The following is a 17,221-nucleotide window of genomic DNA, read 5'->3' as shown; positions in this document are numbered from 1 at the left end:
CCATCCGGGGGCCGGGCCGGGCCAGCCCGTTGGGCCACCCGGCCCATGAACAGGTCTAGTCACCATGCTGTGTTAAATTGCCATTATCATGAGCGTCATCATCATCATTTATTGGGTCAACTTGGAAAGCCAATTGGTGATGTTTTGTGTTTTGTCACTCCATATACGATTTGGTTAATCCATCCTCCACTCCACTAAGTCAACCACAATACCCGAGTTCACAACACATCTCTTATTGGGAACATCTCTCATTGACAAGGAGATGTTCCCAATGTACGCTGAGATGTGCATGTGAAGTGCCTGTGGGGCGCTGATTTGATCTCCCAATACTCTGCTGTACTGCACCAAAGAGATCAGACTTGTGAGATGCGAATTGAGATCTATTCCTCATAGAGTTCACCTCACACTGATCTCACAGCCACGTCCCATCCTGTATTGAGAACACCTCCCCATGAATAATAAATGCAAGTATGGGAGATATTCCCGATGTACAGCCAGAACAGGTTGTGCGGTCAGTGTGAGGAGCAGATCTGGACTCATGACATGCCACATGTCCATAACCCCAAAATCCTTCATGTCAGCCTTCAACGAGGTACAAGGCCTTCTATTCTAATGGCATGAGCTACTCTTCTGTTCATAATGGATTGGGATTTCCACGTTTGAATACATACAGTGGAACCATATAGACTTCGGTTCATGAATTGCAGAATAAGTAGGTTTTCCTAAGCTACGTTGAAGCCATCTAGACCTGTGCTGCCATGACGACACCCTCATCATAACAGCAATGAGGTGCCCACCTCAAGATTTTTTCAAAATCCTTCGGATTCCCTTCATGAATTGTTTATTCTAAGTAGGTAATGAAGATTGGAACAGCACCATTAGATAGGTTCCACGCTGAACAACAATAATCTCACTCTCTCTCTCTCTCACACACACACAAAGGGGCATTTTGGGTATCAGATTCATATTTATTCCATTTTGCCAAAATTATCGGTAGAAACCTTTGACAAGGGATGTTCAAGGATTAAGGGTAAAACTATGGGAAGGTTTAGTAAGTGCTAAAAACCTTAGGGGGAGGTTTAAGGATTTTTCCTATTAATTAGAGGAAAAAAATAACATATTTATCCCACATTCACAGATACAGTGAGATGCCCACACACTCCCCAACCATGAATGACCGGAAAGAGAAAAGTATAGAGACAGAAGTTAATATTTGGATTCTAATGAAGTCCATTTCCTTCTCAAAGGCCAAGAATGACAAGCAGTGGTTTGTCCTTCTATACGTTGAGAGAGAGAGAGAGAGAGAGAGAATTCTAATAATAGAAATACTTTTCATACTATACGTTTGATGATGATGATAAGTTAATGGTGTGAAACTGTGAACTTCGCATAGTGCATAGGAACCTTCTGACGTCTCATCTTTCGCTACCGTGCGTTACCTTTCCAAGCGAAGGAAGACTTGTCAGCAAGTGGAAATGATGAAGTTTTGAAGATTTTCTCTTTCGTCCTGAATTTTTCCCCTCTTATGAGTGCTGATGAGATATGGTTTCATTTAAAGGAGGTGGCTGACTCAGCCTGAGGGAGGATGCATTGTTTGGAAACCTTCTTGAATGGAGTGTTTCAGCAAGGATGCTTATCGAGAAGGCTGGACTGAAAAGTTTCAGAGTTGACAACTCAGAGGTTTCAATATCCAAGCCAATTTCTTCATCAAATCCAGCAATTCCAATTCCAGAGCGATGTTTGAACTCATCCATTTGGTTAAAGCAAAAATTAAATGTAAACTGTGATCTCCTCATAGAAGAAATGCAATATGTTGGTCCATTCCGTAAAGTGTGGAATGAAAAATGAAACAAAACACTATAAGAATTTGATTGGAATTTTCAGACATAAAATTCTGTCCTTCAAGATCCATTCATTTTGCATTAACTCTATTCCAGTCACGTGGTTTTCTGAGTATTCTGAGCTCCTTTGGCTAGTATCTTTGTGATAACATGAGTAACAATTCCAATGGGACAAAATAATAGGCACAGAGAAACTGAGTGCCGGGTCTCAATCTCATTGTCCAATCCATCTAGATACACTTGCCTGCATAGATACCAAAAGACATAAATATGGAGTTGCAATTCCAATAAAAATACCTTATCAATTATCACCTCCTTAACAGAGACAAGGTAATCATACTCACTGCAGGTAAAAACATGGAGAGAGAGAGAGAGAGTGATAAACCTTGCAGCAAAGAGATCTACAGCCAACAAGTGTATCCATGCAGAAGCTAAAGTCATCTCACTTGTGAACATCTTTGCTATGCTGGACAGCTGAGCAGAGCCAAGAATTTGTAACCAATAAAGAAATTGGGAAGTGGAGATCAAGAAACCTTTTCCCCTTTCTTTTTCTGATAATCAACAATATAACCTTGTTGGAAAATCAATGGGGATATCATGACAATTTGAATCTGTAACATGCTGCTTGAGTACATACCTCCGGTAGCCAGTATTTATTTGCAAACATCAACCGTATGGTGTCAGGTGTCCAAGAGAGGTATAAGAGATATGCATACAGAAGTCCAAGGATGACATATGGCACAGTACTCTCAATTGACCTCTTGGTCTGCACTAAAAGGGATGCAATAAAGCAAGTATGTATGTAATTGATCTCTAGTTCAATGTCATTGATATAAGCCACAAATCAATCACATAAAGCATACCAACTTAGCTTTGGGAGCCAGAACCATAAGTGTATAAAATGGCAGAACAGCAACTGTTCCCAAGGTGAAAACACTCCTAGCGATTTGAGAACTCACAAACCCTGAAAGAGAAAATAACCATCACAAGAATTATAGAACCTTTTGTTAATAACAGCACCAGAGTCAACAACATTGAAAAAAAATATATACGAAAGAAATATGAGGACCACAATATAAGGTTCTCAACAATGTTAAATTGCAACCTACAAGATGGATTTTGCAATGTAAAAGAATATAAAGAAATATGAGAACATATTCTATTCTCTCATATCAAAGGTATCAGTTGAAACTCCTTTATTTCCATAACTTGATGGAGGGAATTCTTCAATGCTGACGAGGGCTAAATAATGAGACTCTGCATCAAGGAAATAAGGGAATACTAGTGCGACAGTTAAAGAAGTGATTAAAGAGGTATATCATCAGTGACAATGTACTATATACAACAAACAATAAAATATTAAAAACCATAAATAGACATTGATGGGAGCATCTAATTTATCATCATAAAAAAGTGAATATCCTTAAAAACAAAGTATAACTCTCACATCTTTACTTCTTTCGTTTGAGGCTCTTTAAAATCATCTTTATCTTGACTTGTACGGCCATATTATTAGATTAAATATTAATTATCTGTTATTATGATTTTAAGGCCCATAATTTAACAAGGGATATGGCACTCAACAGAATAGAATGGTGGAACAGGATTATGCAGAAGACCCCATATAGTTGGGACAAGGTTTAATTGAGTTCAGCTGAGTTGAGTATTACAATGGTTATTATGTTAGCATATGACTAATTGATTATTGTAGGAGACAGATTTGGGCGCATTCCATTTTGATAAATCAATACATCTCCAGTGAGAGGAAACAAGTAAACCACAGTTGGTAATGATAAAAGTCAGAACACTTGGTGTTTTTGTATTTAAAAGCATGTATCCTTTGACCAATGATTAAGGATGTGCCCCCATATAAACAATGTGATATACCCAGATTAATTCATTTTCATAAACCAATATATCTCTAGTAAAAAGACACAAGTAAATCACTGTTGGTAATGATAGAAGCCGAAACATGTTAGTGTTTTTGTATTTAAAAGCATGTATCCTTTACCAATGATTAAGGATGTGACCCCATATAAACATTGCGATTTGCCCAAATCAATCCCCTTATTATAAAGAGTTAATTATTTTTAAACCAATTATTAATAAAAAATTTAAAAGAGCTGTATATTCTAAAGAATCCAGTTACAGCTCTTGATTCAAAGGTCTACAATCAACAAATACAAACACCTTTTATTCTTAATTTTATATAAAATTCTTGTTAGGGTGTTTCTATATCCCATGATTGTTTCTAATTGCTTTTGGAAAAATTGGTAAAATGCCGTTAATATTTCATCAAAACTTGAAATATTTACACAAGAAAAATTGAGAACTTCAGTGATATATTGAAGTTTTTCAAAATAAAGGGAAAATTCTTAAGGATATTTTGATATTTTTTTTATTCCAAGATGTTGTAGTTCCAGACCTTGGGGAAATGCAAAATATTTTCTTAGGTTTTATTAAAATTCTGAAATTTTCTTATGACCATGTGCACAGACATGGTTATGGTCATAAATGAATGTTTTTCTTGCTCTAGTAAACCTTGGGAGTTGGCTGCAAATTGACAAGCCATATATAAAAATGTGAAGATATAATTATTACATCCTCAATACAGTTGTGAGAAAATTAAATACAAAACTAATCATGTCCCAAATGAGTAAGATTCTTGACTTTATACGTATCTTTGTGTTAAATATATAACTGCAACAGCGTGAAACACTCCTTATAATGATAGCAATGAAAATAAGCTTCCCAATCCAAAGTGATCTCCTTCTTCCCCAACTTGGAGCAGGATTAAATTACTGAATAATTAACTCTTAATAATGAGGAAACACACATCAATTTTTTAAAGTGGCAGAGGTTTCAGACAAGGCACTACGATCTTCTAACTCAGTGTGAGGCTTTAAGTCTCAGGAGATTTTTCTTTTAAGAAAATACATGAACCAAAATGGGATTAATTATAGAAATATGCATAAAAGGATAACAGTTTTATGTAAGAAGAATGTAAAAATGAATTGATCGTCATATAAACAAGAAATAGGAATTATTAAGAGCTCTAAAAAAAATTAATTGCACTTTCAAAACTCTCCATGGCTATCAGAAAGCTTCCAGTGTAAAAAGGAAAAAAATTGGGTGTTACAAACACTATATAGTTAAATAGATCACTTAGACACAAATATGGAAGAAAAAAGAAAAAAAAAAAACCCTTAAAATTAATCTTTAACTTGATCTTTTGATGAGAACCCTTAAAGCTAATAAATGACAAAGCTTGTTCTTGACACAAGACATCTCAATGTTTCAACATGTCCCTTACAATTTTGGGTGTGACCCTCAAGGTTGAGCCTTGGAGCATTTTCCTTAAGTTGAGACAAGTCTCAAGGCATCAGCTTCACGTGCCACTTAAAACACTAAACCACAGTAAAATTTGGGGTGTAAGGTGTATTGGGACACAAACAAGAATTCATGCTCAGGAACTGATTATCAAACAACATAATATGCAATATGGTATCATTATGAATATTCAAAAGTTTAATATACAGTTAGAACTGCATGCCTTGCTTAAGTGGCTAGAGTGTGTTGAGAACAACTTCACTTGAAAATTGATGCACTGAGAGAAAGACACTGGTTGCATCAAGGTTTCAATGATATGATTGATGTGTTGAAATAGATTCCTAGAATATCAGCATGTAGGTTGGAGCTATTACTTATTAGGTCCAAATGAAGCTCTTAATCCTTCAGGTTAGTCTAAAGATTACTCTCCTCGCTGAAATCAGATAAGATCTGGTTTTTATGGAGTTGCATGCTGTGGAGAGGCCTATCATTACACCCAAGCATCTGCAAGAGGATGATTTCAGCTTCTACCACTGAGAAACAAGGAAGCTTGGAATTGACAAGAGACAAAACCTAAAAGTGAATTTGTCAATTGTTGCATTTATTTTGAGTATCAGCCAGTCAAGTTACTTGTGGGAGATCATACACATTGTATTCAACAAGGACAGTACCACCAGAGGGTTGAACAGATATGTTGCATCTGCCTAGGAGAATTAAGAAACTCCCCAGTCCCTTGCATGACATGTGCAAATATGGATATTTTAAAGAACTGCATTCTCCTAGGGTTAAGAACCATAAGTCTGAAAAGCGAGCCAAAAGAGATATTTTCTGTTTTGTAAGGCAAGTGACATGGAGAAGGGCAATCTTGTTTGTGGAAAGCCATGGGAATAAGACATTGCCGCCACATGATCTTAAAATCAAGAATAGAGATTAATGCTCTTTCCTCATTACCCAAAAGACATGCTGCAAAGAAGGCCATGAGCACCCTGAACATTCTATCACGAAGAAGACATGTGAACCAAGTCTTATCTCTCTAAACCCTGGGATGCGATGCAGGGGTTTTTACTTATAGAATGTATGGAGAAACTTAATCTCCCTCTCCTTAATAGGATCGTGCATGGAGAAAGGAAAAATATTAAGGTCTGATGTCCAGGCAGTCCAGATATTTTGAGAGTTTCTACCCGACCACAAGTATAGTATGAGAAGTGTTAACCAGCAGAAGGCTAATCTCAACAGTAGAATTTTCTGTACCAAATGGGCGAATGAAACAAGCAACCTAGTTATAATTCTATAGTTCTGAGATTTTAGTAATGAAATTCAGTCAGGAAAAAACCCAGTTATGCAACCTTTCTGATAAAAATCTATTTGTATGGGAAAAAAAGAGTCAATGACAGAGAGGTTGAAGAAAAAGGAACCAAGATTACATGAAGCATATACTCCACGGCCTTTTCTGTGAGGTACAAAAGTTGCAATTTTTGGACTGAGGAAATGTCTTGATCCCCTTATGAAATTCCACTCACTGTATAGCATGCTCCCAATTCTTGGAACCTGTTGACCAAAAAGTCCAGTATTCATACCTCTGAGAGCAACCATGGATTTATGTTCCATCTCAGGTGTAGGATGAGATTGCTTTATCTTCCAAAACCAACCAACCTACAAGGATGACTCTATCGACATAAGAAAAATATATTACATCGCCAGAAACAAAACTTATCTTTGTACCAGATTGTGCACACTGGAAATACTTGTTATTATGACTCATGCTCCATTAAAGTGTAATATGATCCAGATGAAAGGAATTCAAACAAAAAAACTTAAGAATTTCTTTTAGAAAAGAACTATTATTATGACTCATGCTCCATTAGAGTGTAATATGATCCAGATGAAAGGAATTCAAACCAAAAAACTTAAGAATTTCTTTTAGAAAAGGAAGATATTTCAAAGTTAAAAATAAACAAAAAAGGAGGAGCTTTTAAAAGTTTAATAAGAGTCTAGGCTCAGATGCCAGTCTGTATCATTCGTGCTTAATTCATCATATTTTACATCTCAATTGCCCATCTTAATATCTAATATGTCCACTGTATGTCTATCTCTCCACTCTCCAGATCATGTGTAACTTGCTCTGAATCATCACAATATTATCATTTAGAGAAATCATTATCACCTTCCCAAGAATTAAATAATCAAAGTCAATGAAAAATAAGTACACCAAATAACCAAGAGAAAATCTAAAATTCATACCCACCTAAAATCTTGATGATGGATATGCTGTATCCAGATGGGTTAAATATGCATAAAACATAAATTAAGTACTGTAAATAGTTATGAAGCATTAAGATAGAAAACATCTGATACGATTATGGAGGAAGAGACGAAGAAATTTGGCATAATTAAATACAGAGGAATTCAAAATTGCATAATCAACCAAATTACCCAGATCAAAGTTTCTATTATGTATTAGAAAACCTTAACCAAAACTGTAAGGCATGCTTAATAAAATACATAGGTATTCACAAAATGAAAAATGTGCATAATAACAGAAACGTCTCAGTATAAAAAGCAAGACAGAAAGAACAATGGGCCAACATCACATTCCAGTTACCAAGTTGAGGAAAACCATAAAGGAAAAGAGAAAAGAGCTCCCATATTCCTGGTACATTTAATCTATGACTCGCAACATACTTTGGCATGACATTATCAGCTTGGAAATTGAAAAGAAAAGGTTATATAAGAGAAAAGTTTAATGGCCAACATAACTAAATCAGAAATCTAAGTATACCAAATATCCAATTCAAATCAACCAGAAATTTGGCAAACCAAAGAAACATGAAATGCCAAGATAAAAAGAAATTTCAAATTTCAGAAACATGCCAAGTATCCAACTCCACTGTACCCGAAATTTACCCAGTTAGCCGGGTGTATGAGTATAGCTACCAAACAGAAAACTGATAAAAATCAATCTACCGAGAAGAGAAACCAAACAACACCAAATATCTAGGTTCATCGTTCCTAAACGAAAATAGAGGAGCTATAGAAGCATTGAGGATACAGAAGTACTGACCTTGAGTGGGATATGAGAACGGAAAGAGCAAGCTAAAAGTACCATCTCGTCTGGGAAGCTGAGATGCCTAAAAAGTAAAAACACATTAAATCCAAATTAGCTTATGGGTATCTGCTTCTCCGCATAAAAATGCTACTTAATGAAGTGGTGTGGAATTCCGTCCTCGAGGGGCGGCGAAAGGACACGCAGCTCTCAGTCTGACCCCCAGACTGGGGGGTTATTGCCGCACTCAGCACTTCAGCAGGTTTCCTGATCCAACAGCATTCATGCCCACTTACACTATTTGCATTTTGTTTTTTGTGGTAATGGTTTTTAAAACCGACCCGGAAACCGAATCACCATCTCACTGGCAGGTCAATGATTCAATTGTTTGAATCGATGGGTCATATTATAAATTAAAATATATAAATATAAAAATAAATAAGTATATAAAAAATATAATAAACTTAGTCATTTATTTGATATTAAGGCTTAATTTGAAAGGAGTACAAGTAGTGCAAAAACTTGTATTTTGTATTTATTTGCACTGTATATATTTATATTTGTACTTTTTTCAAACTGAGCTTAAATGAAAAAAACAGAAAAAAAGAATAATAAATATCTAAATCCATTACTTAATTGCGTTAAATGGTCTAATGGTTCAACCGGCTAAACCATTGAATTCATTGACTTAGTCAATAGTTTTTTTTTCTTTTGTATATCTATCAATTAAAACAGTTCATAGTATATTTTTAGGTTAATGGTTTATGATGAATGGTGAATGAACACTTGAATAGAGTTATTAGTATTTATTTCAATCTTAGAATTAGTGTTATTGATATATTTGTGAAATTTGTAAGAGTTTCCCGATGTTTTTAAGTATATCCATATCTTTTCACTATATCCATGCATATTAAGAGTGCATTACTATATACAACTATATCCAAGTTTATTGTACGGTATGCAATACCAATATTTATTCTTTTCCTAACCTAGCCCATTTATGAAGATTTATTCTTTTCCTTTTTTACGAAAAAAAAAAGTAAAGACCTTAAACCCAACAAGAGGACTCCGGATCTTCTGCCCACGCCTACCCACAATACACTACCCCCCGTGAATTGGGAATATCTCCCCTTACATAATACTATACAGAGGATGAAATGTTCTCCATGTATGACTGTAATAAACGTGGACAGGAGATCCGGGCTCAAACAAGAGTCCATCCCATATGGATGTCATCAGGTTGAGAATTCAACAACTTAGGTTGGATTAGAGTTGACATCAGCCAACTTAACCTAGCCCAACTCACACCCTCAATTTAGGCCAACCCTAAGCACAACTATTTTCAATCCAATCTCACGATTGACTTGGATAGTGGTTGAGAATCTTGAATTTTTGGTTCGGTAGTAAGTCTTGAGTTGAAGATCAGATTGGGTTAGGGCTGCAATTGAAGGTTCGATACATTCAAGTTGTGTTTAGTACCATTGTCATGACTAAGTATTGAACAAATGTTTTGTGCAGTATTGTGTTTGATAATTGGCATTGCTCCTAAAATGTTCAAATGAAACATTTATACTCAATATGAAACCACTTTCATACACTTGATTCTCATCCAATGGTCATAAAAGTAAATGATTTCTGATGATTGGCTTATTATTTCACATGGATCAACATCTAAGTAAAGATCGAATTGTTCTACAAGCATAAAACAAAAAATCCTTTGTTTTAGAGGTAGGGTTTATGGTATTCCATGGTGCATATCCATCTTTGGTAGTATGCAATGCACTAGAGTATATCTCTACTCTGCCATGTAGGATGCCAACTAAGAGCCAGATCATTAGATTATTTTTTCAAATGGGCAGCTAATAGAGAAAATGCTAATTTGGTGTTTATATATCCCCAACATCCCTTGATTTATGTTTGTAGTAGAAGTGTTTTATTAGTGTTTTAATTTAATACAGACTCAACTATACAAAAAATTGGCATTTAAACGCAAAATACCTAGGTGTCACTCATATAACAGCACTTCAAGTATAAACAACCATGATACTAAAAATCACCTTAGTTAGGTGAGGATTAAGTTCAACTTTACCAACCAAGACTAATTTGTACCTCTATACCACCTCATTTAATCAAAGTCATTATATAGGACTAAAACTTAAATAGGGGTATTTTGAGTTTGGGAGGCAAGACCTCCATGGCTCCATGTGGATTAAGGGCCTCCATAAACTTTCCACATTTCACAACTTTCAAGAACCAATCTGACATTAAATATGGATCCCAACAGATCAGCTTAATTGGGGGGAGGGGATGTTTGGTATTGTGGCTTGGGTTCATCAATGCAAATTTGTAAAAAATGTGTTGTCCATCATATTAGGGGTGCAATCAAGCCAAATTAAGCTCAATTTTGGCATGTCTTGGCTTGGCTTTAAGTTTGAGTTCGAGTTCGACTCAAACTATATTTTTTAGTTCGAGCTCGGTTTGATTAAATATTCAACGAATTCAAATTTAGCTTAAAAGCTCAAAAATAAATATATTTATATATTATATATATGATATTTTTTATAATATATAGTATAGTTTTATATCATATAGCATATAAATTATAAAATTATATTTTTATATTCTATAATATATACGTATATATATTATATATATATGTACGTATATATTAATTGAGTTAAATTCATGAACTTTTGAGTCAAACTTTTTATTGGTCAGCTCAAGTATGAATAACTAATCGGGCTTACCCAAGATTTGAACTCGAATTGAGTCTAATTGAATTCGAGTTTGAACTATTCGATTAGAGCTTTATTTGATTGCAACCTCGCATCATATATGAGTGTCATTCCAATTATAAAATGTATATATCTATGAACTACCAAATTTGATGTTTTAGGTAGAAATATCAATTTGTATTTATCAACTCAAAAATCAAAATGTTTTCATAACATTTCAAGTAAAAAATCATTCTCTTGCATATTTATTTGTATTGATCAACTCAAAACGCAACAATGATACAACACCATGACCATTGTATCAAACACCTCCTCAATGAATTTGTGGAACAATGCCATATTCATCTCGGTGGTCAAGAATTCCACTACACCACCCAATAAACACATGGAAGATGCAAGTAGGGAACCTTATAAAATGGTTTTATTTTACTTTCTTTTTTATTCTTTTCTTTCCTTGAAAAACTATTGTGCGACCAACATCATAGGGCTGGTATTGGGGTGAGGCATAGGGGTGTAAATGGATCAAATTTGAATTAAATTAGACAACATCCAATTAGAAATTTTGATTCAATATCCGATGGATATTGAAAATTCGAATTTGAATTCAATTAAAAAATTGAATATTCTACTCAATTCGAATTTGACCAATTAATTATTTTATGTAATTAATAAATATATAAATTATTTATTATATACATAAATTATATAAAACATTTAAATATTTCATATATTATATATAAGAATTAAATCATCAGTCGAGTTCGGATATTTATCGAATTGAAGTAGGTTATATCCGAATTCGACCAATTAGATATTTGAATTATCTGAATTCGATTTGTTTATGTCGAATCTCAAATTTGAAATCGAATTTTCGAATACCATTAACACCCTTAGTGAGACACCCACTCCCCATCCTTGCTTAGTAGCTAAAATTCCCTACCCTACCCCAACTAGTAGTGATCATGGATCAAGCTAGACTAGGCCTAGGTTGGGCTTAGCACATATGATTAGGGTTATAGTCGAACTTGGGCCAAACCAAATTGTGGGCTTATGGCATCTAATAATAAAAATTTAATTATTTAAAAAATTAAATTAAACAATATAATAATCCATGAAAAAAATAATGCATGGGTCTAAGCTAGGTTGGGCTTGACTAGGCTTTGAGCCTATGGCACAAAAAATAAGGCATGTGCCTCATTTAAATTCTAGACTTGGCCTAGCTTGCATTATATAATTCTAGACTTGCCTATCCTTTTATAGTTGAAGGCCTAGCCTAGGACGACAACTTCATACTTGAGTTGACTCATATATTTACATATGTGAATGTTAGATTTTTCATAGTTTAGTATAAAACAAAATATATTTGCATATATATAATTTATTATTAAAAATACATAACATAATATATTATAAAATACAAATATTATGTATATTATGCATTATATAATTAATAATATATATTACATTATATTGTAAGCCAAGCCTCAAGTGTTGGACCAAAGCCCAACCTGGGACTAGGCTGGGCCAAAAATGATCACTCCAGCCCTTGGCCCATCCCCAATGGCAAGGCAACGATTTAACCCTCGTCTCCATCCTTGATGGAGATGGGGAATTCTCAACTTTTCCCTGCCTTGAAGCAACCACCTAAGAATACATCATATTCTATCATTTAAATATAAATATCAAAGAAAGATTTTGGGAATTTGAGAGGAGTGAGATTTCTAAGTCACCTTCTATACTCGGGGGTATTTTAGAAATTAACATTAAATTTAGAAGTATTTTAATAATTTATTATTGAATTTGGGGAAAATTTCTAATAGGTACCTTATACTTTAGATCAATGTCAATTTAGTACCTGAACTTTAAAATCTGACAATCTAATACCCGAATTTTTGCCACAATCTAATACCTAACGGTCCATGTATATCACGTGACTTCAAGTGCGATTTAAAATTTTTCAAAATGTCAAAATTACCCTTAAACACTGTTCCTCATCAGAAAATGAAAAAGAAACAAAGAGTTACTTCAATCTCTAGCAAACCTCCAAGCACCGGATTTGGTAACAGCAGATATGGTGGTCGCCCGCTGGGCTTATCTTCATCTGCGTGGCGGCCTCTGCATCAGTAGCCTCAAGCTGGTTCGGGTATGAGAGTCGTTTTCCTTGGAGGCTCTAGTACAAGAAGGGAGTGTTGTGGAACCGATGTCTTCTTGCCTCGTAGGATGGGTAGCCCAGCTGAATCCCGGAAAAAACCAGGTAATTTTTGTTCCCTTCTAAAACCTCTGTTCCTTTTCTCTTTCTATGAGCTATGTCTTTTACAGGGGCGTTGTTCTCATTGATGTGTTGTTTGTTTGATGGAGTTGGGTTTTAGTGATTCGTTTTTTTCCCATGCGATTTCTTTTTAATTTGTTCGGGGCCTGTATAAGTTTTTTTTTTTCCTTTCATCTGGATGTCTGTTACAAATACTGGGTTTGTATTTCGGTTCGTTTTGATGAGTTGTTTTTGGGTGGCCGGAGGTGGTAGTATTTGTTTTGCATCTGGGTTTCATGGGGTTAACTTGTGTTTTTTTTATATCAGCGTGTTCGACAGTTCTACTTCCTGCAAGAGTGGTGCATGCCTTGAAGTTGAACTTCGACGACATGGGTGCTCGTCCACGCATCCATGGAGTTTTTGCTGCAACTGAAAATGGTAGGCGAGTTATTGAGTTTCCTCAACTCCCTTTTCAAGTTGGTGACGCATACACCGGATATTGCAGATCTGGTGACTGCTCGGAGTAATGCCTCCTTGTCTCAACAGAAGAGGAGCTACCGCTCTCAGGGATCTATGAACCATGATATACGCCTCCCCCAAGATTGGACTACAACAGTTTTACTAATCTACTACTGATGTTTCAGTTCTGCTGGGAATAATGTAGAAAATGAAGAAAGAAGATAAGAGGGAAGTTTAGGAGTTGATTATGGTGAAATTTTATTTTTGATTGGGAAAAAGAAGATTTTACTGAAGAAGAAGAAATGGTTTTTTGTTAGGTAGTAGGGGAAACAAATAAATACGAGTCTGTATACATCAGTTGTTGCCGTTTCTCTGGTAAACAATAGAACAGGGGTCAGTACCATCGGTGGATCTCAATTTTGGATGAAGCTGTGAGCGATGGAAACGGCATGTTTCAGAAGAGCAAAAGAAATTCCAGTGCAGTGCAGTATCCCAAAGAACAACCAAAAAAGGTAATGGTGAGTGAGAAGAAGCAAACAGAAGTGCTTGAAAAGGTTTTTCCGTCAAAGAGAAGAGGCGAGATGATGAATAGGCGGCATTGCCGGTCTGGTTTCACCGGATGGTTGATAAAGAAAATTAGATGACACTTGAAGGAAATTTTTATCATTTTGCATATCATTTAATGGTTGGTTAACATTGGATATTAAATCGTCACAAAATAAAAATCCGGGTACTAGATTGTCACGATTATTTTAAAGTTCAGGTACTAAATTAACACTCAATCTAAAGTACAGGATACCTATCGAAAATTTTCCCTTAAATTTGTGGCGAGTTCAAGGAATTATATGTAGACTCTATCCTCACCTCATCTTCATTTTACATGGGCGAAAACCCATCCCATTTGTAGTGAGGCAGGGACCCACTTTTATGGGCAATATTTCCATCCTTGACCATGAGTTCAATGGCAATAAGATATAGAAAAAAGTAAATAAATACACGAACCATGAGAATACAAGATTTATGCTGTTCGGTTGATTGCATATGTCTCTAGGGAAAGCAAATACAAATAAAATGTCCACCACAATGAGAAAGGATGAGAGACCTAGAAGTAGAGAGAGACAAAATTGCCACAAAGGTATTCTCTTCCCAAATACTATATTTTATCCCACAAACCATGTTTTCTCCCAACCGACAATTTTGAATTTAATCTGAAAAATGATCTTTAGACTAAAAGTGAAGAACTCAAAACACAACACAAGACATGAATTGTAGAGGATCCAAGGAACGACCCACAGGCCAAACTCAAAAATCTCTCGCATCACAAAAGGTTAAAAATGCCCAAAGCATATATTTATAAATATACACGGACCCTTTTCCATGTACAATGAAACCCGTGTGATACCAGTTTCAAAATAGGAAACCGAGACTACAACTTTCATTACAATTAAAAACAATAAAAAAATCACAATAAAACGAGTTTGGATTTTCTATCCAATACCCACATCTACCTACATAAAATCGCAGCCACACATGGGGAATATCTCATCCTCTTATATGTTATTATGCACGGGAAGATGTTCATAATGCATATGTTATTATAAACAGGAGATATTCTTAAATGCATGGAGGTAGTGTTTTGTAGGTAGGCGTGGATAAGAGATCTGGAGTCCAATAAAACCACATTCTCTCTATCTCTCTACAAATCTCTAGAGATGGAGCTGAATCTAAATAAGTCACTTGCCCATGTACATGGATCCTTTGCTCACCTGTGCTTGAAGATCTTAAGGCCCCGTTCACTTTTCAGTAAGTCACTTGCCCATATTCTTTTCTTTCTCATGTAAATAAGGCAATGACCATTTTAGTCATAAAAATTCATTATTACAAGGGGCATTTTTGTCCCATTCAAATGTTGACAATTTTTCCCCAATGTGGGAAAGTTATTTATCCACCTAAGAGACTTGGTAAGTGATACCTAGGAACATAAACTTTCCCCCCTCTCAAAATCCAGAAAAAGAACGCCCCCAAGAGTTATGGCTGCATTTGGATGCTATGTAAATACTGGGCCAGATGAGTTATGCACTCATTGGTTTAAAAAAGTGGCACTTATTGATGTAAATTTTTATGAGAGTGAAATTTTCCACGGTTATCGATGTAAAATTTGATTTGTGAGGAATTTTACATCAATTTTTGGTGATAATTTACATTTCATCCAAACGACTACAAAATCAGATTAAAGTGTAAAACTACACGAGTTTGGTATTTACACCACAAACAAATGCAGCCTAAAGATGTAAAGACATGAAGGCAATGGGCAATAGTAGAAGCAATAGAACTAACCTGATATTTGTTAAACATGCCTAAAAGAAAACCTTGCAAAAAAATTCATAACGGACAAGTCATACAAGGGAAATCGAAGAAAAAGAAGAACAGGGAGTATAAAAATAAGAAAAGGTGGTTGATTTCCCTATTTTATTTGCTGAACAAAATTGTGTTTTTTACAGACCTTGTCTCAGCCTTGACCTTGTAGAATTTGTGAGTTAATTAACCCTGAACCAATCCTATCATGAATCAGGCTTATTGGGTCATTGGGTCTGACCACATAAGACCTACAAATTATATTTGGCGTACCTTTAGCTTGGTAATTTGTAGGGAAAATAAAATTTCTTTTATTCTAAAGTAAAAGTATACTTAAAATGTGGAATAGAGTATTCTTGTCTTTTCAAAAGTCTAAATAAGGAATAGGATAACATGTGAGCCATAAATATGTGGGTCTTTTTTACACAACTAAAATTGACAAGTTGTTAATATAGGAGAGGTAAGTAAAAGCAATGTCAAAATGTCAAGGGAAGCTATTAATAATTGATGTTCAGTAAATCTAACTAACAGCAACAAGAAAGTTTAATAGTTCTTACAAAATTTTTCTTTAATTCTTATTCTTTCTTCAAAGAAAGGAATACTATGCAACTATTGGGTTCTTTCCTTCAAACCTTCCCTTTATTGTACATTCAATCCTTTATCTCAAAGTCATCTTACTCTTTGAAGAAGAAAGGAATACTATATGCAACTCTTGGGTTATTGGCCTTTCATATATGGTGGGATCCATAAAAATACAATTAAATGAAGGGTAACAGGCTAGAACCTCCCTTTAACTTTATGCTAAATATTAACATCTCCCTTATCTTTTTAAAATGGATCCAACGGAATAATCCAAAACACAAATACACCATTACTTTTTATAGGTTTAATGCTGGGTATAATTGTCTGGATAATGAATGATGCACAAGATGTTCCTTAGAGATCAACTCATCAGTAATGCTTCCAAATTCTGATAATCTTTGACAGACAAGAGCAAGATGGATGCACAACCCGAGCTCTTCACCCACATCATTCCTAACAAGACCAACAACACCCTATCCATTATTATTGATAGTGGCATTGTTAATTGGCATCACAAAGTCTGATCTGGTGAACAATCTTGGTACCATTGCAAGGTCTGGAACCAAGGAGCTCATGGAAGCCTTACCTGCTGGTATTGATGTGAGCAGGATTGGGTGTTTGTGTATTG

At 35.1% G+C, this 17,221-nt stretch overlaps 2 protein-coding genes across 3 annotated transcripts; one reads left to right on the top strand and one right to left on the bottom strand.

The window, feature by feature from the left end:
- Positions 1 to 1,775: 1,775 nt before the first annotated feature.
- LOC104602203 (protein ABA DEFICIENT 4, chloroplastic-like) lies at positions 1,776 to 8,485 on the bottom strand. 2 transcript variants are annotated; one of them, XM_010265817.3, is made up of 6 exons: positions 8,233 to 8,485; positions 6,596 to 6,824; positions 2,705 to 2,805; positions 2,479 to 2,607; positions 2,227 to 2,315; positions 1,776 to 2,085 (listed from the first exon to the last, which is right to left on the bottom strand). In XM_010265817.3, the coding sequence occupies exons 1-6, from the start codon at positions 8,275 to 8,277 to the stop codon at positions 1,938 to 1,940; spliced, it is 741 nt and encodes a 246-aa protein (XP_010264119.1). In that variant the 5' UTR covers positions 8,278 to 8,485; the 3' UTR covers positions 1,776 to 1,937. The 2 variants fall into 2 exon arrangements, with proteins under 2 accessions (XP_010264119.1, XP_019054269.1); XM_019198724.2 differs by having other exon boundaries at positions 6,596 to 6,719.
- A 4,477-nt stretch (positions 8,486 to 12,962) lies between these two features.
- LOC104602196 (uncharacterized) lies at positions 12,963 to 13,959 on the top strand. Its single transcript, XM_010265806.3, has 3 exons — positions 12,963 to 13,203; positions 13,525 to 13,635; positions 13,703 to 13,959. The coding sequence occupies exons 1-3, from the start codon at positions 13,095 to 13,097 to the stop codon at positions 13,831 to 13,833; spliced, it is 351 nt and encodes a 116-aa protein (XP_010264108.1). The 5' UTR covers positions 12,963 to 13,094; the 3' UTR covers positions 13,834 to 13,959.
- Positions 13,960 to 17,221: the final 3,262 nt, after the last annotated feature.

This window comes from Nelumbo nucifera, chromosome 3, assembly GCF_055504915.1.
Source record: "Nelumbo nucifera cultivar China Antique chromosome 3, China Antique-T2T, whole genome shotgun sequence".
Taxonomy (NCBI): Eukaryota; Viridiplantae; Streptophyta; class Magnoliopsida; order Proteales; family Nelumbonaceae; genus Nelumbo; species Nelumbo nucifera.
The sequence above is the reverse complement of the archived record's forward strand: the minus strand, read 5'-3'. Positions and strand labels throughout refer to the sequence as shown.